The sequence below is a fragment of the Arabidopsis thaliana genome, chromosome 5 (assembly GCF_000001735.4).
Source record: "Arabidopsis thaliana chromosome 5, partial sequence".
NCBI classification, from domain to species: Eukaryota; Viridiplantae; Streptophyta; class Magnoliopsida; order Brassicales; family Brassicaceae; genus Arabidopsis; species Arabidopsis thaliana.
The window spans coordinates 9,534,133-9,559,906 of NC_003076.8; the positions used below are offsets into that span (position 1 = coordinate 9,534,133).

A 25,774-nucleotide genomic window follows, 5' to 3' on the forward strand; every position below is an offset into this window, starting at 1 on the left:
TCCTGACTCACAATAAGATCCTGTCATCACTGGAAAATCAACAAAATTTCAGCCTAGTCATACTAGTAGGTAACTTATAATCCTATAAGCCAAAGTAAGCTGCATAAACCAAACTAACCACAAGCACTGTCACCATTGAAAATCAACAGAATTTACAACTTTGAATTCCAAAACGCTACATAACCTAGAGGTAAGAGCTGCATAGTTAGTTACTGGTGGTGGATGAAAGAAAATTAACTTGAAGCTAAACTAAACTAAAGAAAATTCTAGCATTCACAACGTCATAAGCCAATGATAATTATATGATGCAAAACCAATCAACGAAACATATTAGAAAGAAGGAACCATATTAACAAGAACAAACCCACAAATATCCTTAAATATAATTCAGTCACAATTTAAACTTTAAAAACAAAATCATTTATTCATGGATACAAGACTTAATCTGATAAAAATTAAATCAATAATGGAGTATCGGAGGAGAACGATTCGATTTTTTGTGACCTCGGGCTGTTCGATCCACCGTGATCTCATAATCTCCACCGACACAGGGTCTCAACGGCGACTAACGGGCCATCGTTACCGACTGATTCCATCTGTTTCCCAGATCCGGTAAGCTTTTCTGGCGCTAGACAACGAACTTGTATCCACTGTAAATTTTGCTTTCAACTCACCCTTCTGGATTGTTGTTCTTCTTATTGGCATGCTTCGGTGAGTTGGTTAGGTGTAGATTCAACGTTTATTCTGAGCTGATTCTTTGACTTTGTAGTTTCGGGAATTCAAACTATCTGTGGGTTAATTTTAATCTGTAAAATGCTCTTTGCTTCTTTGACTGCATAATTTTTGCTATAGACAATCGGTGCTTTAGGTCATTAAAGGGGAGCAGATTCTTAAACCTTTTTTTGTTTTTATCACAATGAACAATGATCATCAGGATCCTCGGAGGTGTCTCTTTTGTTTGGAATTTTCAAAGATGTAATGAAACCTTTGTTTGAAATAAGAAAGGAAAACAATAGATGTGCTAACTTTAATTGCCATTGTTTACTGCGTTTGCTCCTTCTTGGCCATTCTTTGGCATGCCTTGACCTGAGGAGCATTGACATTTCGTCACATCTTTTATGTATGACTTTTGATCCGGCTCATTGAACTTTTCCCACAATACTCGCAGGTTCCTTTGATTTGGGTTCTCCTTCAAGAATTGATACACAAATTTCAACAATGCCATAGTGCAAACTATGGCGGCAACAAGGAATAAAACCCAAAAACTATCAAAGCCAAGTTGCCGGAAGGATACTGAAGGATTTGGATCGGGGTTGGTGAGTGGATCTGGGCAGCTTTCATCGATTGGCTTGAACCATGCATTCTCGAGTTGGTTTGCCTTGTTCGACTCTTCCACTTTTAGAATGGCCCTTGAAATATCAGCCACTAGAGGGGATCCAATGGGAAAGACCTGCAGAAGAAACTTATGGTTTTAGCATTAGGTGCAAGATGACTACAAGAGTGAGTTCAATGCAAAGTTATGGACTTACAAAGCCTAATCCATCGACCTTGAACGGAGTTTGAACCATTTTGTACTTGTTACAGTATTGTCCCAGAAAAATTCTCACGTAAGGTACTTCCATTAAAACCGCAGAAACACCACCTTCTGCTTGTCCTTTGCTCAGTAGCGCATCACAGTGTTCTGGTGACCCATAGGATACAAGACTAGCCTCTGAGAAACCTGAGTCCCTGAGTCTTCCCAAAATGAAAGAACTTTGATATCCAACAGATTCTCCTTTTGCCAGCAAGCTATTTATATTGGTTACCGTTGGATGAAGGTGTTGTGTTGTAAGAAGCGACGCCAAACTAGCAGTGTAACTCTGAGTTAACACAAGTACTAAGAAGTACCAAATGATAACCACGACCCTTGCCCAGAAGCTAAGCACTCGTTCTCCTGTAGATGCATTAAGGTGTAAGCAAGATGACATTTTTGGAATAGGTGCAGCACTAAAGTATGTGAAAAATGAGCATTGGCAATTGCAGTGTAATGGACAGAGGGAGCTTACTCGGCGCAAAGACCATAATGGAGAAAGAAAACCAGAAGATAGTGCTGAGTTGATACTGGCCAGGCCCATCAAAGTCTGGATTTACCCTATGTTCAAGAACCCATACGACAAGACCAATAATGAAAAAGGACAAAAGGCTGATTAGCCAAAGTGCCAAAGTCAAAGGCATCAAAAAGATGGTACTGCTTCTTCTAACACTGTCTTTAACAGGGACGACAAGACCTACGCCTGATGGTGTGTATGGCAATGAGAAATCAACATACATTGACCTATTTGACGATATTGTTGTATCTGCCACAACAGCATCATATTTCTGCTCCAAACATTAAGAACACAGACGTGGTTTCAACAACCCATCTTAGTAAAGATTGAGCAGATAAAGAAAAATAAATGGTCAGTGTCTCTCACCCCAAGATACACTTGGTAGACTAAGGCATCATAACCACCATCTTGGAAAGGAATGAAGTCATAGGAAATATCATAGGGAATCGCTTGAATTACAGCCTCAAAGTAGTCGATGCTGAATCCACTGAAAATTGTTGAATTGGTGATAGGATCCCTAGTAGCTTTCACAAATTGTTGAAAAGTGTTATTAACTGGGACGCCTATCTGCAGCCTTTTCCCATTTGTCGGGATTTCCCATCCTTTGGGTACGGAAGTAGTGTCTCCAGGCCATATAATTGGTCTGAGTCGATCTTGCCAAGAAGAGAAAGTGGTCTTGCTAGCTGGTTTTTGGTCCACGTTCTTAAAGAGACCATACTCTTTCATCCAGAATCCTATGGTCCTTCCTCCTTGCCCATTCACATTAACAATCTCAAAGACTGATGGCTGCAATTCTCCATTGATAAATTGGAAATCACCAGCAAGACCTTGGAACCGAACTCGAGAGAGCGTCTGGAGAAGTTTTGGACCATATTGAGATACACCTAGACCCTGGAGTTCAGACACGTTCCTCTTGGCATCCATCTTGACAAATGTCAAATTTGATGTCCCAGCTTCTTCGATGGCCAATGCCAATGCAGTGGTGGCATCATATGCCCATAATCCATATACGTTCAGGTCAGAAATTGGGAATCTCTTCGTCCATCGAGATCTAAAGTTTTCAAGCTCTTTGGATCTTGGGACATAAGTCTTTACACCCAATACCCCTTGCATTGTTTCAATTTCCGTCTCGTTCATGATACTTAGAACATCGGTAATTGTGTTGGTGAGGATCCAGACATATCCTTGTTTCATCAAACCAATTTCCGTAGCTTTCGCAAAAAATCTTGAGGCAAGCAATTCAACAAGGTGGACAACAAATACTCTAGTGGGTAGAGTCATCATCCGGAGAAGTTCCACAGATATTTCATCATCCGTGGCATTGGGAGAGATCACGGTCCTATAAGGTATACGAACGTTAATCTCTTGTAACACATCTGTAAGACGAGGCATTATACCTTCGCCAAATGTGTCGTCAACATATACAGGTGCAACCTCTCTCCAACCAAAAAGTTTGATGATTTCTTTAATGGCGTGCACTTGAGATGAATCATCATACGTAGCCCGAAAGAAGTATTGACTACGGATGGAAGCGAGGGACGGACTTGTTGCAGAATACGTAACAATCGGCACCTGAGATTTTTGTCCCATCTCAATCATGAATTGAGCCTGCATCGAAGTCCATGGCCCTAGAATCGCTTTCACTTCCTTGTTCGTTATCAGATCAAGAGCTGTGACAAAGTCAACGCCAAGGAGTGTTTTGTTATGCAAAAAAAAAACCTTTGGAGGAGAAAGCATAAATGTAGATAAGAAGTGTGCATATGAACTGATGATTGATGACACACACGTATCTCAGTGCATGCAAATTTAGAGAAATGGGTATGCGTGTACCTGCTGCTGCTGCGGTAACAACATCATTTTTGGAGTCAACAACGGTGGTTACAAGCCTTGTTTGGGTTTCTGGATGAGAAGAGTAGAAATCAGAAAGAGACATGTTGATACAGAGCAAAGTCATGTTGGAGTAAGCCGTTCCGATATCATTCACGATTCCCACATTTACATTGGTTATCCTATTTTGTGCTTCTCCGACCTGCATCAGGAAGACGATTACAAAGAAGAGTAAGCTGAGAACGAGGTTGTTTTCTCTCTTCATTTTATTCTTCTTCTACTTAGCCGAAAAAGAATGAAACTTGGTGGTCTATATGTATGCTCTTTGGTGTGGCATGAGACCCTTTGGTAATTGGAGAAGTCGTGATATTGTTAATTACGAACTTGTTGAATTTATTCCAAAGTATATAATATTTAAGGCAGCAACTTGTTTTTTTTTACATATTCTAATTTAACCAACAATTAAAGTCAACCGTTGCAAAGGAGGAGACTTCGTCTCATGCATAATTAACAATAACATAAGAATCATTGACCGGATTCCATGTGACCACTCAAAAGAGCAAGACACTCATAAACGTTCTCAGCTCGTAAATGAGACCTGTCCTCAGCAAAGAAATGGCACACTTTGTCACTCATCTCAATCCAACTGCAGCCCGGTTTCTTCCTCAATCCCATTTCTTTCATTTTTAATCTGACTCGTCTTGCTGCATCCCATGACTCACCAGAAGCATACAAATTGAACAAGACCATGTAGGTTGATGCATCATCTGGATAATTCTCAACAAGCAATCTTGCGATTCTATCTCCCAATGAATGTTCCAGGTGCAAGCAACAAGCAGAGAAGAGAGTACTGAGAAGCTCTGCATTGTCACTTGTCTCTGGTGTTTGTTGAATAATTTCATAAGCTTCAAGCAACCGACCTGCTCGGCCAAGAATGTCAATCATGCACGAGTAATGTTCAATAATAGGCTCGATTCCGTACTTTGATCTCATTTGACTGAAAAATTTGAGACCCTCATCAATTAGCCCAGCATGACCACAAGCTGACAATACAGCAAGAAGAGTAACCCCATCAGGTTTTAGACCAAACTTCTGCATTTCATCAAACTGGTAAAGTGCTTCTCTGGGTTGACCATGAGATCCATACGCAGAGATCATTACCGTCCATGATACAACATCCTTCTTTGGTATACTGTTGAAAATCCTAAAAGCCTCTTTTTCATTGCCGCATTTAGAATACATGTCAAGAAGCGCACTCAAAAGCAACTCGTCTGTTTCGAGCCTGCTCTCACTAATGGACAAATGAATCTGTTTGCCTTTCTCTAACGCAGCCAGTTGCGAACAAGCAGGTAAAACACTTGTGAAAGTTACCACGTCTGGCTTCACTCCAACACTCACCATTTGGTCATACACTTCAACAGCCTTAAACCAATTACCTACACTGATATAACTAGAAATCATGACATTCCATGACTCAGCAACGTCCTTCTGTGTCTTTGAAAAGACGGTTTCAGCCAAATTTGCTTCACCACACTTGAAGTATAGATCAATCAAGGAACAGTTCACATAGATATCTGCATTTACAACGCTTCTAATCACATAACCGTGTATAAATTTTCCATGTAGGAGATTCCGTGAGCGAGAGCAAGCCATCAAAATGCTGGTCAAGGTTGTCTGACTCGGTCGAGTTCCTTCTATGATCATTCTATTCAAAATCTCAACACATGACTTACTGTCTCCTTTAGCGACATAACCTTTGATCATAGAATTCCAAGCAACCAAACTCTTTCTAGGCATTTTCTGAAAAACCTCCCTAGCCACCTCCAAGCAGTCACATTTCCCATACATATCAACAAGGGCAGAGTTTACATACTCATCTAACTCAAACCCTTTCTTCACACATTTTCTATGTATCTCCTTCCCTCTCTCCAACCACAACAGCCTTGAACACGCCGATATAGCCACCGTCAACGAAACTGAATTTGGTTCAAAGCCAGAACTTTCCATTCTTCCAAACAACTCCAAAGCCTTCTCTGCCTCTCCACTTTGATAAAAACACGAAATAACCGTGTTCCAAGATGCTACATCTCTCTCAGGCATTTCATCGAACACTTGTAGTGAATTCTCAAACAAGTTAAACTTTGCATACATACCAACCAAAGAACTCGCCACAACCACATCACAAACATACCCACTCTTCACCACAAGAGTATGAATCATCCTACCAAGAAACTCTCTACCCAACGCACCATAAGCCTTAATCACATTCGGAAAAGTAAACGAATCAGGGACACAAATTGAGCAATTCAACAACCTCTTGAAAACCTCAAGAGTGTCATGAAACATTGAGTTCTTTGAATAACCAGACATTAAAGAGTTCCATATGTAAACATCCGATCGTATATCGAAGTTCTCGAAGACGTGTCTCGCTGAGCAATGGTCTTTACAAGTAAAGTAGACATTGATGAGACTTTTGCATAAAACTACGTCTCTTCGTAACCCCAACGTGAGTATTCTCTGATGCACAAGCTTGATTCTTCTTAGAGACTTGGTGCTATTGGTACACTCTCGCAATAAAGACAACAACTTTGAAGATTCCATTTCAAGTTCACATTTTTTTTTGTCGTGAGAGATTGAAATGTGATCAGTCGCTGCTTTAGCTAAATTATAAAGGAAAGACATGATTCAAACTACGACGTCGTTTATACTAATGGGCCAAACTTAATTAGGCCCAAAATGATTTATTTTTCTAAATTAGCGATGCGTTTTAAAACCCTAGGTTACAAAAACGCGCCGTTAGCAATAAAAACGCAGCGTTTTGAGAATCTCTGAACCTTCTTCAACAACTATAAAAACCATCTTAAACCCTAGCAGAATCGCGGCTCCTGATTTTAGCTCTCTCTAAAGCTGTAGTTGTGCGTTAACCCTCTAAGGTACTGAATCTCTCTCGCCCTCTCTTTCTTCGTTGTTATGGCAAATAAGCTTCCAAAATTCTAAGACTTTGACAAAGTATAGTTCTGTTCTTTGTCGGATTTTCAAGAATTTGAACAGAGTATCTGCCTTAACTATTATTCTGATTTGTAAACTTCGAAACAGGGAAAAAGTTTTACCTTGAATATTGTTTCGTACTAGCTTAATGGCTTTAGCTCGTAAAACACTAACTTGCAAGTTTGGTGACTTTGAGTTGATTCAAGGGTTTCTCTTAATCTTGTTTTTTCTTCTTTTCAGGAGCTTGTAAAAATGCTAATACTGTTTGAGACGCCAGGTGGTTTTGCCATCTTCAAAGTATTAAACGAAGGAAAGCTCTCTAATGTTGAGGTTACTAACTAAATCATTCTCCTTTGTTCATTTATCTTAACCTTGTTTCTGTGTGTGGTTTGGTTTTTTAATTCTAAGTATGTCAAATTTGTGATTGTAGGATTTGGGTAATGAGTTCTCGACCGCAAAGTTAGCCCGAAAGGTGATTTATTTTGTTCTAGACATAGTTCAAATTTTGTATCTGGCTAATAATATTTGTTTCTCATAGCAATTTTTGGTGTGTTGTTACAGATGGTGAAGCTAGTAGCTTTTGACAAGTTTGACAACACAGCTGAAGCTCTTGAAGCAGTGGCTAAATTGCTTGAGGGAACTCCAAGCAAGGGTCTACGCAAGTTTTTGAAAGCTAACTGTGTTGGTGAAACATTAGCTGTTGCTGATTCTAAGCTTGGAAATATCATCAAGGAGAAACTGGTGTGTATTTTGTTCCGATACGCTCTTTTATTTCTGAGTAAGGGTTGTTTCTTACGGTTTTGCTTCACTCGTGTAGAAAATAGTCTGTGTTCACAACAATGCTGTTATGGAGCTGTTAAGAGGTATCAGAAGCCAGCTAACTGAACTTATATCTGGATTGGGTGATCAAGATCTAGGTCCAATGAGCTTGGGGTTGTCTCACAGCCTTGCCAGATATAAACTAAAGTTCAGTTCCGACAAGGTAGTCATTTGATTTGTATTGGTTTTTGGTTCTCTGAATTATTTGTTGAGTTAGCCAACTTTTGATAAATTATGGAACTTTTGGTATCCCTTTTTTTACTCTTCCAACATTAGGTCTGAATTGCAATTGAGTTTGTCTATATATCCTGTGTTTGTTTGACCCTTATGTTACTTCACCTTGTACTTGTATGTTAGGTGGATACCATGATAATCCAAGCTATTGGTCTGCTTGATGATCTTGACAAAGAGCTTAACACTTACGCTATGAGGGTTCGTGAATGGTTTGGTTGGCATTTTCCTGAGCTTGCTAAGATCGTACAGGACAATATCTTATATGCCAAGGCTGTTAAACTAATGGGGAATCGGATTAATGCTGCAAAGCTAGACTTCTCTGAGGTAAAGGCCTGTTTGAGTATTTGACTTCCTTGTGCTTAACACTAGTTTTTTTTTTTTTGAAACATTGTTTCTGTGTCCTCCTCTCAGATATTGGCTGATGAAATTGAAGCAGAACTGAAAGAGGCTGCTGTGATATCTATGGGAACTGAAGTCAGTGACCTTGATTTATTGCACATCCGAGAACTCTGTGACCAGGTTCTTTCTCTTGCCGAGTACAGAGCTCAGCTTTATGACTACTTGAAGAGCAGAATGAACACAATTGCACCAAATCTAACTGCCCTTGTCGGGGAGCTAGTCGGTGCTCGCTTAATATCTCACGGTGGTAGTTTGTTGAACCTCGCAAAGCAACCTGGAAGCACGGTTCAGATTCTTGGAGCTGAAAAAGCCTTATTTAGAGCCCTTAAGACCAAACACGCTACTCCAAAGTATGGTTTAATTTTCCATGCATCTGTTGTTGGCCAAGCTGCACCGAAGAACAAGGGTAAAATTTCACGGTCACTAGCTGCAAAATCTGTTCTTGCTATCCGTTGTGATGCTCTTGGTGACTCCCAAGACAACACTATGGGAGTTGAAAACCGTTTAAAGGTATCCTTCAATTTTTTTTTTTCCGATCTTCCTCTCGATCTGATCTAAAAATACTCTACCTTGATTGATGTTTACCATGCGGGCTATTTTCTTCTGACAGCTTGAAGCACGGTTGAGAACTCTCGAAGGAAAAGATTTAGGACGTCTATCTGGCTCAGCTAAAGGCAAACCAAAGATTGAAGTATATGACAAAGATAAAAAGAAAGGATCCGGAGGTCTGATCACTCCTGCTAAGGTCAGATTATTCCTCTGCTAGTTTGTTTCTTCAACTTTCTTTTGTAATTATGAATTCTGGATTTGTGCAATTGTGTTTTGGATATATTACCTGTAATGTTGCTTAAAGGATTAAGCTGTTTGTTGTTGTTGTTGTTGTTGTATTCTGCAGACATACAACACTGCTGCAGACTCTCTTCTTCAAACTCCCACAGTGGATTCAGAGAACGGTGTGAAAGAGAAGAAAGACAAAAAGAAGAAGAAGAAGGCTGATGATGAGGAAGAAGCCAAAACTGAGGAGCCCTCAAAGAAGAAATCGAATAAGAAGAAGACAGAAGCAGAACCTGAAACCGCCGAAGAGCCTGCAAAGAAGGAGAAGAAGAAGAAGAGAAAACACGAGGAAGAGGAAACTGAAATGCCTGCTAAGAAGAAGGAAAAGAGTGAGAAGAAGAAGAAGAAGAAAACTGAGGTCTGAAGAGACCTTTAATATTTTTGCGTGGTCTAGTTTACTTTGTTATCAGAAACAAAGAAAATCTTTTGTGGCGTTAGGTGTTAAGTAAGGTTTTTGTTTTGTTTGAAACTTAAAAAAAAGAACTACTCTTCGTTTTGTAAGGTTATAATATGTTTGGTTTAGTCCTTATCCCAGAAACTTGCATTTTGCCAAACGAGTCAAGACCTTACCGTTAAATCCTTCTAATCTTAGTATAACGTAATTACTCATAGTTGATTAGTTCATAAATTTGTAAAGATCAGTCCGAAGAGTCGACATTTTTCATCAAGTGTATCATTGACATTTTAAAAAACCTTGTACAAAATGAATATTTGTGAGTCTAAAAAGTACCTTAATAGTCAATTGGAAATGGATTGGGTTGAGCATAAGGCAAATCATACCAGACCTTAGAAATTTCAAAAGATAAATAAAATCTAGAGTCTACCTACTTTGTGTGTGTATATATTTTTATTGTGCTATAAATTTTGTGATGAATATGAATCAAAATTCTTTCTGAATATTTCGTGATAATGGTTCCGTCAATATCAAAATTTACTACTGAACATATATGTTTTAAAATATTTAACTGGATTTTAATTCATAAAGTTTTTTTTATTTTTAATTAAATTTAGTTGCCGTGGAAAAAGTTTAATCTATAGTGTTTTATGTAATCATTGTAGGTAATGTTCAAAAAATCTGCCTAGACACCTATCGAACTGGATTTTAATTTATAAAGTCTTTTTATTTGTAAGTAAACTAGTAGGCAGCCCGTGCCTTGCACGCAAAACAACAATACCAATAATATATTTCGTGTCTTTGAAATTTGCAACAATTACACAAATGACGAATATCACAACCTCACAAAATACAATGTGTATCACACATTGCTCTATAACTCTCAATAAAAGTCCTATTCAACTTTACTCAAATTGTAAAATAATATATGTGTTAAAATTAAGAAAACTTTTATTGGAAACAGCAAATAATCTTACATAAATACACTAACTTATCTCATAGATATATAGAAAAAAATATATATATATATACAGAGCCGTTTTTTCTTCTCAAAAAACTTAACAATAATAATGATGGAGAAATGAATTACCTTCTAACCAAAACGCTTTTCTAAACTTGAACATATAAGATGGTTTCACATTTAAATTATTTTGCACACTACACCGTGGAAGAAGATGTCATGTCATGCCACCCATCTCTCAATTTGGTTATCTTCTTCTTCTTCTTCTTCTTTTTCTGAATTGAAAGCCCCAAAACATTTGCATCCATTTTGTTTCTATATGATTCTCGCAAACTCATGTGGTCATTTTGTAGCAGCGGGTGTGCATGGAAAATGTAAGAAGATAAGACCAAGTAAAACGCAACAAAACGGCCAAAGGTTTATTGATATTCATACCAGCGATTGGGTGGACCAAACTCAGTGAGTCGTGAGGGGTTAACAGCGTCCATCACATTAGGTATCACAAAAGTCTCAACTTTCATTATTTACGTCATTCTTTCGTTTCTCTGGTAGACGTATTTAGATGAAAGAATGGAGGATCTAAGATTATGAGAAAGGAAAGAAGAAGAAGAATTTAAACCTGTTTTTATCTTCTTGAGAATGGCTTATACGGTTGCTCTTGAGATCGTAAATTAACTGGCAGAGGGTTTGAAAGATGGGAGAGAAAGTAAAGAATCTTAATAACGTGGAAGAAGTAGTTGCTGAAAAAGTGGTTAAAAAAATTTAAATTTATCTTTTGTCAAAAAAGAATATTCTATTGAATAGTAAAAGGAAGTGAATTGGTTTACGATTGTGGAAGTGCAAAATTTTAGACTTAAAGCATACGTGTCAAAATGAGAAGCTTACAGTTTTTTTAAAAGTGACTGTTGATTTAGTATTATTAGATTTAGTTGCCGCGAAAAAGTTTAATATATAGTGTTTTATGTACTTATTATAGGTAATGTTCAAAAAAATAGCCTAGACATCTATCGAACGTCTAGCTACCGTACAACGATTTTTTGAACATTGATTATAGGTAACTAAATCTACATATACATTTTTGCCGCCATTTTGTGAAATAAATCTTAGAGTTGGAACTTATTTATAATGGCTGCCACTAGCTTTTAATTATTGTTTTTTTTGCAATAAATTAATTAACAAGCAAAAAAAATTCCAAATATATTCTAATCCCATATATCACGCAGATTTCTCCAAAATTGAACTAAATTTCGGTAACTATTTAAAACAAAAAATGTTTGACAAACCAAAATACAATTGCAATCCCTTAAAATGAGCAAAATGCACCTAAATACATTTCTTATCAATTCACTAAATCTAATTTCTCCAAAATTTGAATTAGATTTCGACAAATATTTTTAAAAAAATTTGTTTGACAAACTAAAATACAATTGCAATCCCGTAAAATATTTATTTTAATTATATATTTAAATTAACGGTGTACCACTGGGTTTTTTTACGGGACGAGTTTGGCGGAACGGGTTTGAAAGAACGTTACTTAATAACAATTGTAAACTATAAAATATTTTTATTTTATAGATAGATATAATTTGCAAACTTTTATATATACTGATTTAAAAAAATAAATTATTTCTACGGTATAACGCGGGTTAAAATCTAATATTTAGATAATTTTGAATATCCAATATATATGTTTAATTGTTTATAGTAGTAATAATTTTTTTCTGCTATTGTTGTAATAAAAGAAATCTCTAAAACGTTTTAGTAGGAAAGAAAAAAAACGTTAAATGCATAGAAATAAAGTTGGGCAGTAAAAGGAAAACAACAAGACCTAATTAAGTTTGACATATATAACTCAGGCGGCTATTACATCTATAAATATGGGTAATATATCTATCTTGCTTCTACTCTCTCTTTTCACTTTTTCTCTGTGTCTATTTGTCTCTCCGTAAGAAACATTATGCCTTCATCTGATTCCACGATGATGAAGAAAGGAACAAAGCGCAAAATCGAAATAAAGAAACGAGAAACCAAAGAGCAACGAGCCGTGACTTGCTCTAAACGCCGTCAAACTGTTTTTTCCAAAGCCGCCGATCTCTGTCTTATCTCCGGTGCTAACATCGCCGTCTTCGTAACCTCTCCCTCCGATAGTTCCGATGTTGTCTATTCCTTCTCCGGTTACTCCTCTGCCTACGAAATCGCTGATTGTTACCTAAATCGCAAGCCTCCACCCAAGATTGTTAACCCGGCCGGATCCAAACTAGGATTTTGGTGGGAAGACCCTGATCTCTACCATTCGTGTGATGATCTCTCTGAGTTAAGCATTATCGAGGATCGTTTACAGAGAATGAAGAAGCATGTGATGGCTTGCCTTGAGAAGGAAGAAAAATCTCAACTTGTTTCTAGTTTCGACCAAAACCCTAATAGTACTTGTTCTCTCGACGTCGAGGATTGTGATGGATCTTCTTATTCGCAAATTGCTTCTACTTTTACTCCAAACTCTGTCAACGAGTATTGCAGCGATCAAACCTTTTCTTCTTTCCATGGCGATCAAAACCCTAACCTCTCGTCTCCGTCTTTTGATCAGGACTGTTACTCCTCTCTCTATCAGATCTGTGGAGAATCATCTTCACAAGTTGCTTCTTTTGATCAAAACCCTAGCTCCGAGATCCAAGGATTTGAAACAGAGGAAGAGATTAACCAAATCAATCTACTACTACAAGAAACACAAACAGAGGCCAATGTCAATTTGGATGATGAGATCTGCTTTTGGAATGATCTATCCAACGATGATGTGTTTGGTCTAAACAGCTACTTCGGTCTCGATAACACCAATGCAATGATCAACTTCGGAGATTCCGACTTTAGACGTCATGTCTGATATGATGTGGTTGTAATCTTCAGAACTTGTTCTGATTTTGTCTCATTGTAAACAGAGATTCTTGATCCAATTTAAGTTTTTGTAAACCTTTTTTCCTTTATTGTTTGATACTCTGATGTGAACCCTTTCGAAGTTGAAAGTAAATTGTTTGAATCAGTTTTGCAATTCCACTTACTAGTTTGTTGATGTTAAATTCAAGTTAGTGATTTGAATTTGGATTCTCAGAAAAGAAGAACACAGTTTTTGGAGCTTTTGCTTGTAATTTTACATGAGTTTTAGCCTTTAGCTGAACACTTTTTGATTCCTTAATGGTCATCTTGTTAGGTGATGTGTTTGAACTTTGAACAGAGTACTTGAGATTAATTTAAGATTATGTATGTAACGTAGATTAGATGAACATATTTATACCAACATTTTATTAAAAAAGTAACTATAATCATTTTTCGAATTAGTAATTAATTTTATAGTTTCTTTAAGGTAATCATATATTTTACAATTTGTATATTAAAATTAGCAGATCAAACTCTGTTTTTGATAGAGAATAAATAAACTTTGTTTTTGATAATCTTTTCCCTTAGAAGTAAGGTCGGTTATTTTGACATCTTTAAAAATTAATTGTATAATTCTTTTTAGAAATATACCATTTTAAGAAAATAAGAATAGTTTTTTTTTTAAAGGTTTTTTTTTAGTTTTTTGTGAAAATTATATTTTCACATGTTTTTTTTCCGTAACTTTTTAATAGAAAATCATATATTTATTTTCTTATATATATAGATCGTCGATTAAGAATCTCGAACCCTTATAGCAAATTCGTTGCTCCTCTTTTTTTCTTTCTCTAACGCAGCAGCTTTGCTTAAATCCTCTTAGGTATTTATTGAATCTTTCTCCGTTGTCAGTGGAACGTGGCTTCCAAGTATTAGTTTTTGACTAAGTATAGTTCTGACTTTGAGATGTTGAGTTGATTAAAGGGTTTCTCGTAATCTTAAAGATGCTCGTACTGTTTGAGACGTCAGGTGGTTTTGCACTCTTTAAAGTATTAGATGAAGGAAAGCTCTCTAATGTTGAGGTTATTTACCTTATTCATTCTCTTACTTTCATTGATCTTAACCTTGTCTATATGTGTCGTTTGTTTTTAATATTCTAAGTATGTCAAATTTGTTCTTGTAGGATTTGGGTACTGAGTTCTACTCTGCAGAGTCAGCTCGAAGGATGGTTAAGCTAAAAGCTTTTCATAAGTTTGACAACACATCTGAACTCCAAGCAAGGGTCTACACAAGTTTTTGAAAAATAACTGTGATGATGGTGAAATCTTAGCTGTGGCTGATCCAAAGCTTGGAGATATCATCACAGAGAAACTGGTGTGTATTTTGTTATGATCTTTTACATATTTCTGTATATATATGGCTTGTGTCTTACGGATTTGCTTCTCTCCTCTAGGACATAGAATGTGTTCACAACGATGCTGTTATGGAGCTGTTACGAGGTGTGAGAAGTCAGTTAACCGAACTTTTATCCGGATTGGATGATAATGATTTAGCTCCAGTGAGCTTGGAATTGTCTCACATCCTTGCTAGATATAAACTAAAAATCACCTCTGACAAGGTAGTCATTGAGTTCTCTGTGTTTTGTTTTACCCTTGCTTATGTTACTTTTCCCCTCTCATACTTAAAATGTTTTGTTAGGTGGAGACCATGATAATCCTATCTATCAGTCTGCTTGATGATCTTGACAAAGAGCTTAACACTTACACTACGAGCGTTTGTGAATTGTACGGTTTGCATTTTCCCGAGCTTGCTAATATTGTACAGGACAATATCTTATATGCCAAGGTGGTTAAACTAATGGGGAATCGGATTAATGCTGCAACGCTAGACTTCTCTGAGGTAAAGCCTTATTTACCATTCTCCTTGACTTTTTGTTTCCATTAAACTATAGTTTTGTCTTTATGAAACATCTTTCTGTGTCCAATGTCATCTCAGATATTGGCTGATGAAGTTGAAGCAGAACTAAAAGAGGCTTCTATGGTGTCTACGAGAACTGAAGTCAGTGACCTTGATTTGATGCACATCCAAGAACTCTGTGACCAAGTTCTTTCAATCGCTGAGGACAAAACTCTGCTTTGTGACGACTTGAAGAACAAAATGAACAAAATTGCACCAAATCTAACTGCCCTTGTCGGGGAGCTAGTCGGTGCTCGCTTAATATCTCATTGTGGTAGTTTATGGAACCTCTCAAAGCTACCATGGAGCACAATTCAGATTCTTGGAGCTGAAAAGACCCTATATAAAGCCCTTAAGACCAAACAAGCCACTCCAAAGTATGGTTTAATCTACCACGCACCTTTGGTTAGGCAAGCTGCACCAGAGAACAAGGGTAAAATCGCACGTTCACTAGCTGCAAAATCTGCTCTTGCTATCCGGTGTGATGCTTTTGGTAATGGCCAAGACAACACTATGGGAGTCGAAAGCCGCTTAAAGGTATTCTTCTCTCCCGCCCGATCCTATCTACATTTTTCTTCCTTCTTTGATGGTCTAATTTTTTTCGACAGCTTGAAGCGCGCTTGAGAAATCTTGAAGGAGGAGATTTAGGAGCATGCGAAGAAGAAGAAGAAGTTAATGACAAAGATACAAAGAAGGAGGCTGATGATGAGGAAGAACCCAAAACTGAGGAGTGTTCGAAGAAGAGGAAGAAAGAAGCAGAACTTGAAACCGTGGAAGATCCCGCAAAGAAGAGCAAACAAGAGGGTGTAACAGGATTATTACTCCTGATGCTTTTAATTTCTCTAATCTATTTCTTTTCTGTTAACCAGTTGCTATGGTAAGCCATTAGCTCAGATATACAAAATTATGCGTGAGTAACACGTCTAGTTTCTTGACGTTTTGTTAGGATCATGTTGATACTCTTTCAAAGTCATTCAATTCAAAAACGGTTTCCCTTGTCATTTGGTTCGGTAGACTTGACAAAAAAAATAATCAGTTAAAGATGTGGTTAAGACCAACAAATATGTTCACAAGAACGTAAACATCAAGGTTCTGTCGCTTTAGACTTGATTTACAAGTGGATTTAAACATGATTAATTCACAAGCTAAACATCCATAAGAGTTGGATAAAAAAAAAATCCAATTCCATAAATAAATGAAAGAGAAAAGTGGATCAAAAACAAAATCAAATTTGTAAAAAGGTTATGTGGCTTTGAATTCCATAACCTTTGAATCACTCAATCGAACCTATTGAAATTGCGATGCTACTAAGAGCCGGACCATAACACATGAACATGAAACATTACAGTGGCCCCCATTCTAAAGGGGCCTCAAAGAAATTTTATTTTAGTTATATATACATATATTGATTTTTGATAATGGGAGAAAATAGTTAGTTTTATACATATAAATCCTAAATAACTGTGTGGTCCAAAATATTTGAGAATATTATTGTACTTTTGTTTTTAACTCCAGAATTTTGTTTAAATTAGTTTCTATTTACTCTATAATTTTTAAGATAAGAGTACTTTGTTTTCGTAATTTAAATAGGGCCCCGGATTTCATTGATCCGGCTTTAGGCTCTAGAAAATGCCTTATATGTATGTTGAACAAAAATGCAGAAACCTTGAGATATCCATGATTGATGTAGAGAAAGCTCTGATGCAAAAAGTGTCACGCTCAATATTTACCTTTTTTGTGTGTTTTAATCTTATATCTTTACTCTATTAAGACCAGAACACTCTGTTTGCTTGAATAACAAACAATTTAACAATAACCAAATATTTTGTCATTTCGACATATGTAAGGAACGTGAGTTGGTTTATACTCTATAAGGAAAAGAGTTACCAATGAACAATAATTTCCTAATTAAAAATTAGTAAACGTTAAAAGTATTTTTTTGTCATTCCGACATGGCCTCGTTTTTTTCCTCGAAAATTTAGAAATAATCATATTATTTTTACTTACAAAATACATATATATATATATATATAGATATATATAACTATAGTTAGAACAACTATATTGTCGTGAATAGGTAAATTTGGGAATCGTGATGATATATAATTTGGATCCGTAGATTGTAGGTGATGCATTTTTGTACCTAATCTTTAATTCCAAAATAAGTGGATAGCTCTATATGAAATTTGGCCCTACTTTATTTGACATGACCTTTTAAATATTTGAAAAGCCATGAGACAATTTATTTAATTTTCATAACCGTGATAATAAAAACAATTTGTTTGTAAGAACAATTACATAACAACATTTATCTAAATTATGAGTCTCGTCGGCGGTATGTAAAATATGTTAATATTATCCTTTTTCTATGTAATAGAATAATAGATTATCTTTCTTGGTTGGCACTAAATTGCACGTTAAATACTTGAAAACTTTGTATGTTGAAATAGTAATCCAATTTTAACGAAACTTTTTATTTTGTAAAGATTTTGATGGGCTTTTTAAAACAATTTCTACGACGTGGACAGACTTTGGAGTTTGTATGATTAATTAGATTCAGATCCTCACGTAGATTGAATAAACAATAACTCAATAATTGATCCTTCTCAAATTTTAATAAAATAAAAACATTTTTTAATAATAAAATAACAACATTACAAAATACCAAAATATGTAGGGTAATAGTTTTTGCTAATATAGTTATTATATTATTACTAAAATATAAATTCACATGTTAATATTTGTTGTTGACAAAAACAAAAACAATGATATTACAAAAAAACAAATAGGGTGATTAAACGCTAGAAGATCCGTAACCATTTTGATGACAAAAAGATATGGTACTAAGATGAACACGTTTTTGAGAATATTCAAAACAAATTCATTTCCGAAAGATTATCAATTTTCAAGCATACAGTATGATCTGGTAAACTATAAATGGTAGAACCACGATAATTAACTAGTCGATTCTATATGTTATGACATAGACTTAGCTAGGAGCATATCCGGCAGACCGGCACTAATCTAATGATTTCATGAGTTGTTATTATCTAAACTAATTAACAATTAATAGAATGAAATATAGTTTTATATTTAAGTTTTTTTTTTTTTTTTTTTTTTTTTCGGAATATCAGGAGGTTCTGGGCCGAAACCCGTAATCCCTTCAGGCCTGAAACCACAACATGTAATATTAGTTTCGTCCCAAACATCACTCGAACTAACGACCTCTAAGTTTCGCCTAGGATCTTTACCAATTGAGGTAACAACGCTTGGTCAAGTTTAAATCATTGTTGCTTTCTGTGAGATTTTGATCCCTATAACCTAATTTATCTTATGAGAAATTAACCTTTTTTGATAAAGGATAAGGAAAATAGTAACCTTGTATAAAAAAATTCATTGCCATTTTCATATATATATATATATATATATATATATCCTAAAATGTATATCTCTAATAAAATTAGAAGAAATGATACCAAAAATAAAGGTGAAATCATGATAAAATTTTGTTTTTTTTTGTTTTGGTTCATTGAGTTTGCCATTAACGCTTTTTTTTTATAAATAATTTCGTCTACACAAATTCATCCATATAATATTTTCTTTTACTGCATCAGAGTTTCACTATGTATTTAGGTTTTTTATGAATTTTAAAAAAGTTCAGCATCAAGGTGAAGAAAATTCCAAAAAAATAAATAAAACGGTGACCCAAAAAAAACTTGTTGTCTTCAAAACCAAAAGTACTCGACAAATCAAATAGATAAATCATGAATCTTAGTACAGTCAGGTTTTATCGTCTACGATAAGTTCCACAATAAATCCAAACACTAAACTGTTCAGATCTCAGATAGTAACTTTAAATCAACGGCTATAAATTCGCCATTTGTACTTTCATTTACACAACAGAGAATAATACATACACTCTATCTCTCTCCTATTCGTAACTTATATTTCTCTCTCTACTGTGTTTAGAAATTGGAATCTTCTCTCTTCTCTATCTCCCTCTCTCTTAAAAAGGGACCGTACACGTCTCTCTCTATTTCCAGTAAAAAATCGAAATTTCGTATAATTTCCTCAGTCCCGTAATTTTCTCCTTTTTTTTCTTCCCCAATTCCTTCAATTTTCGAATTCGCCTCTCTGTTTCGTTCCTCGTAGACGAAGAAGAAGAAGAATCTCAGGTTTTAGCTTTCGAAGCTTCCAAAATTTTGAATTTTGATCTTCTGGGCTCTTTTGTAAATCAGACTGAAGATATTTAGATTACCCAGAAGTTGTTCAAGGTAAAGCAATTCAGATCAGATCCACCAATTTTTTTTTTTTTTTTCATTTGAAGTTTTTGTGTTTGTTGTTTGTTGTTGGGAGATATTTGAAATCTGGGTTATTAAAGTTCCGACCTAATTTCATATTGTGCTATTACCAAAAATAGGAAATTTTGAGAATTTGGTTTTATGTTGTCATCATTTAATAATATTAGCCTTTTGTGGGATTTGTGCTTTTTGTTGTTTGTATCAAAAGTCTCAGATTTGGATTCACTTTTTGTGTGTTTTTTATAGTCAAAGCTGATTCATGCTATACATTACACAGCTTCACTGTTTAGTCTCAGCTCTGTTTTCTTGAAAACAGGAATGGTTTCAGTGGACAGCACGGAAAGATAAAAGAGACTTTTTTTTCCAGATTTTGCTGATCCAAAATCTGAATAGTTGTTCATGTTCTTGGATCAAATCTGGAAAGAGGAAGTTTGTTGGATCTAGAAGAAGATAACAATGTTGGATTCTCTAGTGTCGAAACTGCCTTCGTTATCGACATCTGATCACGCTTCTGTGGTTGCGTTGAATCTCTTTGTTGCACTTCTTTGTGCTTGTATTGTTCTTGGTCATCTTTTGGAAGAGAATAGATGGATGAACGAATCCATCACCGCCTTGTTGATTGTAAGTTCACTCAATTGAAAAGAGTAATTACTGAGTTCCAACTTGAATGACATTTGAGCTATTTGGTTGCAGGGGCTAGGCACTGGTGTTACCATTTTGTTGATTAGTAAAGGAAAAAGCTCGCATCTTCTCGTCTTTAGTGAAGATCTTTTCTTCATATATCTTTTGCCACCCATTATATTCAATGCAGGGTCAGTCTTTTTTTTTACATCCATTTGAGCCTTTTCCTCTATGTTGGGATATATCTTTTAATGTAGGACTTAGTTTGGTAGGGTCTCATGCTATATGATACGTTTAGTTGCACGGGTTTTACCTACAAAAGTTACATAAAACAGATTGAAAGAAAAAACTTAGTTTTGAAAAGTATGCATTATGTGATTCTAGGTGATAAAGTTAGTACAACGCTTTAAAGATGTTGATTAGTAAGCTTAAGCTCTACTTCTATAAATACCTGTCATACATCAACTTTTTCTAGTACTTGTGATTGTTATAAAGAAAAGAGGGCATGATGTCTTTTTTTGAAGTAGTTAGATTTATACACGTGCAAGTAAGTGTGGTCCTGGATTTGTCTTTGTCATGGATCTTTCTCAGATTTGTTGTTGTCTATTTCAGGTTTCAAGTAAAAAAGAAGCAGTTTTTCCGCAATTTCGTGACTATTATGCTTTTTGGTGCTGTTGGGACTATTATTTCTTGCACAATCATATCTCTAGGTAGGTTACTTCGCTTTACGATTGGCTGAAACACCGCTGAATGCGGCTTTTTGGATTAGGTCGAGATAGTTTTGTATATCTCTACTGATTTTCTGGTGGTTCTTGAAACAGGTGTAACACAGTTCTTTAAGAAGTTGGACATTGGAACCTTTGACTTGGGTGATTATCTTGGTAAGGCCTGAACTAATGGCTTCTTTTTGGTTCCTATTGCTTTACTTAATCGGGAGACTTGATTTGTTTTTGGTGTTTGAATCTCAGCTATTGGTGCCATATTTGCTGCAACAGATTCAGTATGTACACTGCAGGTAATGTGTTTTCTCCAACATGACTTAAATTACTTACAAACCCTGAAACATAGTGGACCGAAAGTTTCTGTTCCTGTTGTGTTGTGATATAGGTTCTGAATCAAGACGAGACACCTTTGCTTTACAGTCTTGTATTCGGAGAGGGTGTTGTGAATGATGCAACGTCAGTTGTGGTCTTCAACGCGATTCAGAGCTTTGATCTCACTCACCTAAACCACGAAGCTGCTTTTCATCTTCTTGGAAACTTCTTGTATTTGTTTCTCCTAAGTACCTTGCTTGGTGCTGCAGTAAGTCCATTGTTTTCTTCCCTGCCATTCTTTCTTGTAGCTGCTATATGCACGCTCTGGTGTTCACATCTTTGTTATTCATCTTGCAGACCGGTCTGATAAGTGCGTATGTTATCAAGAAGCTATACTTTGGAAGGTACATATTTAACGTCATATATGTGACTTGTTTTCTTTAAGTTGTTTCCTGTTTGGTCTAACGTAGATGGCCTCACATTAATTGTCACAGGCACTCAACTGACCGAGAGGTTGCCCTTATGATGCTTATGGCGTATCTTTCTTATATGCTTGCTGAGGTTAGATTCTTTTAAATAACACGAACATATTCATTCAGTTGCATTCAAACACAAATTATATTGATGTTATATTAATTTGGTTGCAGCTTTTCGACTTGAGCGGTATCCTCACTGTGTTTTTCTGTGGTATTGTGATGTCCCATTACACATGGCACAATGTAACGGAGAGCTCAAGAATAACAACAAAGTATGCAAACTTTAGTTTCTCCGCCTTTTGCTGAGATTAACACTTTCTACCTCCCAATGATTATCTTATGATTTTTTTCGATGAAACAGGCATACCTTTGCAACTTTGTCATTTCTTGCGGAGACATTTATTTTCTTGTATGTTGGAATGGATGCCTTGGACATTGACAAGTGGAGATCCGTGAGTGACACACCGGGAACATCGATCGCAGTGAGCTCAATCCTAATGGGTCTGGTCATGGTTGGAAGAGCAGCGTTCGTCTTTCCGTTATCGTTTCTATCTAACTTAGCCAAGAAGAATCAAAGCGAGAAAATCAACTTTAACATGCAGGTATGTATCATTCTACTTGGTACTAATAGATTCAATAATTCTTCTGGATTTCAGCTATTTATATCTATCATTTTTTCCCATTCTTTAGGTTGTGATTTGGTGGTCTGGTCTCATGAGAGGTGCTGTATCTATGGCTCTTGCATACAACAAGGTATAAAAAGAATGTCTTTAAATACTCTCTATGAAGCTTCAAATGACACAAATCATCATTTAACACTTGTTTCTATTGTAGTTTACAAGGGCCGGGCACACAGATGTACGCGGGAATGCAATCATGATCACGAGTACGATAACTGTCTGTCTTTTTAGCACAGTGGTAAGAAATCTCTGGATGATCAAATGAGTTACATAATATTTCTTAATTGAATTGGACATTTGGTTAATAGATTCTCTTGAACCTTGTTTTCAGGTGTTTGGTATGCTGACCAAACCACTCATAAGCTACCTATTACCGCACCAGAACGCCACCACGAGCATGTTATCTGATGACAACACCCCAAAATCCATACATATCCCTTTGTTGGACCAAGACTCGTTCATTGAGCCTTCAGGGAACCACAATGTGCCTCGGCCTGACAGTATACGTGGCTTCTTGACACGGCCCACTCGAACCGTGCATTACTACTGGAGACAATTTGATGACTCCTTCATGCGACCCGTCTTTGGAGGTCGTGGCTTTGTACCCTTTGTTCCAGGTTCTCCAACTGAGAGAAACCCTCCTGATCTTAGTAAGGCTTGAGGGTAACGTGGAAGAAAAGCTTTGATTTTTTTTGGTAGAAAAGGGTGATTCAAATTATGCTTTTGTGTAAATTATCCATTTGTAATATTGTTTGTGAGGACAGAAATCTGTCCTAACGTTTTGAGAGCAGAAAGCAAAACATGGCAACTTTGAAGTGTTTGATTGATGTATGTAATTATATTCATATTTGTTTTGTTGTAACACAAACTACACATTTGTTTATGTTTTGAATTTGGTTTTTGCTTCGAACTTGAGGATCGGATTGGTACGGTTTGGTTCGATTTCGGACAAAAATATTAATAAAGAATTATTTCTTTATGTCAAAACAAAAATTTAGTGAACCTAATGGCTAATGATATCAAAATTTGGTAGGTCTTGAAACTTATAATCTAACTAGATTTTAACCCGCGGTATACCGCGGGAACAATTTATTTTTTAAAGTTAGTATATATAAAAGTTTACAAATTGTATCTATTTATAAAATAATTTTATTTTATAGTTTACAAATGTTATTAAGTAACATCCTGCCAAACCCGTCCTGTAAAAAAGAAAACCATTTATTTTATTAATGTTGATCTTATTTATGATATGTTTATGAATCATTGTCTAAATATTTTGTAATTTTGTAGTAATTAAATGCTATCAGATTATATCTCTTCGCTTTGATGATTATAATCGAATTGTTATAGTTATGGAGAAAAGCAATATCAAAAATGATAATTTTGTAGTAATTAAATGATATTAAATATTTTAGAAGTATTATTTTAGTAAATAATCGTGTAGTTAATGTGGAGAGATTTTGGGAAGATTGTTAAATGTCAAATATTTAATTCGAAGATTTTCTTTTTAATTATCAAAAACAAACATTAAAATTCAGTGGCAGCCATTGTAAATAAGTCTCAACTACAAGATTTATTTCAAAAAATGGCTGCAAAAATGTATATATAGATAAGAAACGATAGTCGGTTTTGATAGGTATAAGATTAGCAAATATATTAGTTAGCTTAAATTAGTTAAAGAATACAAATTGAAAAGGTATATTACATTATTCGAATATAGTATCAAAACTTATATAACACAGAGATTTGATAATTTTTTAATTGTTGAATACTTTTTTGTGCTAATTTTTATGTGATTAAGATTTAATTGATTTCGTATATAAAATATTAAATTAACTTATTTGTTTATAATTTGGTAACAGATAGATATTTGAATATTCAGTATATTTTGCTTCAGTTTAGGAAATCTTTGATGATCCGTCTTTAAATCCAATAAGCCCTATAATCTAGATATTAAGCTGCAGTATACCGCAGGTAGGCTTATATTTTAGTTAAACTAAAATCTTTTATCGTAAAGATGATTTTAAAATATATGATATTATTTTATTTTATTTTATATGTATAGTAACTGTGAGTTCATGTATATGTTTTGTTGATATTATCTATATTGTTTAGTGTTTAAGATTATACACTTGTAGTTTGATTATTGTTAATTTAAGAGTTTCACCTGTAGTATTCCATCTTGTATTAATATCGATCTAAACCCGTCAATTTTAGGATTTTCAAGCTTTTATTAAAAATTGAATCACATCTAATATGTTATTAATTATTGTTGTATATAAGATTATAAATTTTCAATATAATATGTATGGAATTGAATATAAATATTTCTAATTATGACCCGTTACTCAGTAGAAAGTTTTCTTAAATCTATTTTTCACCCGTTATAATATTTTTTCATGTATTGAACAGTTTATATTTGTTTTTAAAAATTCAAATTGTGGCATATGCGAAATAACTCTAATTATTTTTTTATAATGATGATATTATTTTCCCGCAAAAATAAAATCATATAAAGATGAGAAGTGAACTATAATAATTAATAAAAAATTAATATGATAATTTAGATATCAGATATAGTTTGTTGATTTTAATTTGTTATTTTTTTGGAAATTAATAATGTATTTCGTTTTTTTAATTAAATCAAATTAATTAAAATTTAGATATCAAATGTTATATGTTGATTTTGATTGGTTATTATTTTTGGAAAATAATAATTTATTTCGTTTTTTAAATTTAATTAATTAAATTTAATTAATTAATTTAGTATTTGACTTTTTTATCCTTAAAAAGATAAATTAATTTACTCTTTAAAATTTTATTTCTAATGGCATACCTATGTAATTACTTACAAAAATTAAGGTTACATTTAAAATGTACTTCCCAAATAATATAGTAGGATATATTTGTTGCAAGGGAGACTACCATATTAAATTGTGAAATTTATTTCATTGTTCTAAATTTTAAAGAATAAGTGAACCAATTTCTTGAGTGTTTTAGTTTTGTCAAAAGAAATATTAAGTGAACCTAATGCAATAAAAGTTTGGTAGGTCTTGAAATTTATTTTTAATAGAATAATTGTTAGTTGCCAAGGAGAAAGCCATATTAACTTTTATGTTTTTTTTTGGTGATTAGTCGACGAGAGAAAATGACGTGAATTGAAATTGGAATACCTCGACTTGGAAGTTATGAGAGTTATCAAATATATTGTCATCTTTTGTACAATGATGGTGTAATTATATGTTCTAGAGGAAAAAAAATGTTTGCTATTTCATCTTATTTCATTAATAATATATATGTT

General features: G+C 34.8%; 7 protein-coding genes across 8 annotated transcripts; 5 read left to right on the forward strand and 2 right to left on the reverse strand.

Annotated features, from left to right (window-relative positions):
- Positions 1-485: 485 nt before the first annotated feature.
- Positions 486-1,256, forward strand: AT5G27093 (uncharacterized protein; the record flags this gene model as incomplete). Its single annotated transcript, NM_001349603.1, has 2 exons — positions 486-612; positions 1,169-1,256. A coding segment is annotated over exon 2 (21 nt), but the record flags the coding sequence as incomplete, so codon positions are not given.
- GLR2.1 (glutamate receptor 2.1) lies at positions 927-4,312 on the reverse strand. The gene is made up of 5 exons (NM_122592.4): positions 3,918-4,312; positions 2,454-3,757; positions 2,046-2,358; positions 1,530-1,933; positions 927-1,450 (listed from the first exon to the last, which is right to left on the reverse strand). The coding sequence occupies exons 1-5, from the start codon at positions 4,177-4,179 to the stop codon at positions 1,028-1,030; spliced, it is 2,706 nt and encodes a 901-aa protein (NP_198062.2). The 5' UTR covers positions 4,180-4,312; the 3' UTR covers positions 927-1,027.
- Positions 4,313-4,439: 127 nt separating this feature from the next.
- On the reverse strand, positions 4,440-6,534 carry AT5G27110 (Tetratricopeptide repeat (TPR)-like superfamily protein; the record flags this gene model as incomplete). Its single annotated transcript, NM_122593.2, has 1 exon — positions 4,440-6,534. Exon 1 carries the CDS (start codon positions 6,513-6,515, stop codon positions 4,440-4,442), a length of 2,076 nt encoding a protein of 691 aa, NP_198063.1. The 5' UTR covers positions 6,516-6,534.
- Positions 6,535-6,728: 194 nt separating this feature from the next.
- AT5G27120 (NOP56-like pre RNA processing ribonucleoprotein) lies at positions 6,729-9,933 on the forward strand. Its single transcript, NM_122594.3, has 9 exons — positions 6,729-6,847; positions 7,143-7,232; positions 7,333-7,374; positions 7,464-7,643; positions 7,720-7,884; positions 8,079-8,279; positions 8,367-8,864; positions 8,965-9,099; positions 9,250-9,933. Exons 2-9 carry the CDS (start codon positions 7,155-7,157, stop codon positions 9,550-9,552), a joined length of 1,602 nt encoding a protein of 533 aa, NP_198064.1. The 5' UTR covers positions 6,729-6,847; positions 7,143-7,154; the 3' UTR covers positions 9,553-9,933.
- Positions 9,934-12,414: 2,481 nt separating this feature from the next.
- AGL39 (AGAMOUS-like 39) lies at positions 12,415-13,421 on the forward strand (the record flags this gene model as incomplete). Its single annotated transcript, NM_122595.2, has 1 exon — positions 12,415-13,421. Exon 1 carries the CDS (start codon positions 12,501-12,503, stop codon positions 13,419-13,421), a length of 921 nt encoding a protein of 306 aa, NP_198065.2. The 5' UTR covers positions 12,415-12,500.
- A 988-nt stretch (positions 13,422-14,409) lies between these two features.
- Positions 14,410-16,465, forward strand: AT5G27140 (NOP56-like pre RNA processing ribonucleoprotein; the record flags this gene model as incomplete). Of its 2 annotated transcripts, NM_122596.1 has the most annotated exons (8): positions 14,410-14,487; positions 14,589-14,633; positions 14,687-14,779; positions 14,859-15,023; positions 15,110-15,304; positions 15,401-15,898; positions 15,970-16,165; positions 16,398-16,465. In NM_122596.1, the coding sequence occupies 8 exons, from the start codon at positions 14,410-14,412 to the stop codon at positions 16,463-16,465; spliced, it is 1,338 nt and encodes a 445-aa protein (NP_198066.1). The 2 variants fall into 2 exon arrangements, with proteins under 2 accessions (NP_198066.1, NP_001330282.1); NM_001343993.1 differs by lacking the exon at positions 16,398-16,465 and having other exon boundaries at positions 15,104-15,304; positions 15,970-16,242.
- A 2,702-nt stretch (positions 16,466-19,167) lies between these two features.
- Positions 19,168-23,462, forward strand: NHX1 (Na+/H+ exchanger 1). The gene is made up of 14 exons (NM_122597.3): positions 19,168-19,635; positions 19,979-20,283; positions 20,356-20,474; positions 20,896-20,993; positions 21,105-21,164; positions 21,252-21,298; positions 21,391-21,585; positions 21,675-21,721; positions 21,812-21,878; positions 21,965-22,065; positions 22,155-22,395; positions 22,484-22,546; positions 22,628-22,711; positions 22,805-23,462. Exons 2-14 carry the CDS (start codon positions 20,119-20,121, stop codon positions 23,132-23,134), a joined length of 1,617 nt encoding a protein of 538 aa, NP_198067.1. The 5' UTR covers positions 19,168-19,635; positions 19,979-20,118; the 3' UTR covers positions 23,135-23,462.
- The last annotated feature ends 2,312 nt before the right edge of the window (positions 23,463-25,774 follow it).

Coding starts and splice junctions, on each gene's coding strand:
- NHX1 (NM_122597.3), top strand. CDS start 20,119: ATGTTGGATTCTCTAGTGTCGAAACTGCCTTCGTTATCGACATCTGAT. Junction 20,475..20,895: donor CCCATTATATTCAATGCAGG/GTCAGTCTTTTT, acceptor TGTCTATTTCAG/GTTTCAAGTAAAAAAGAAGC. Junction 21,722..21,811: donor AAGAAGCTATACTTTGGAAG/GTACATATTTAA, acceptor TAATTGTCACAG/GCACTCAACTGACCGAGAGG.
- AT5G27120 (NM_122594.3), top strand. CDS start 7,155: ATGCTAATACTGTTTGAGACGCCAGGTGGTTTTGCCATCTTCAAAGTA. Junction 7,233..7,332: donor GAAAGCTCTCTAATGTTGAG/GTTACTAACTAA, acceptor TTGTGATTGTAG/GATTTGGGTAATGAGTTCTC. Junction 8,865..8,964: donor GAGTTGAAAACCGTTTAAAG/GTATCCTTCAAT, acceptor TTCTTCTGACAG/CTTGAAGCACGGTTGAGAAC.
- GLR2.1 (NM_122592.4), bottom strand. CDS start 4,179: ATGAAGAGAGAAAACAACCTCGTTCTCAGCTTACTCTTCTTTGTAATC. Junction 1,934..2,045: donor CATTATGGTCTTTGCGCCGA/GTAAGCTCCCTC, acceptor ATGCATCTACAG/GAGAACGAGTGCTTAGCTTC. Junction 1,451..1,529: donor AGGTCGATGGATTAGGCTTT/GTAAGTCCATAA, acceptor TTTCTTCTGCAG/GTCTTTCCCATTGGATCCCC.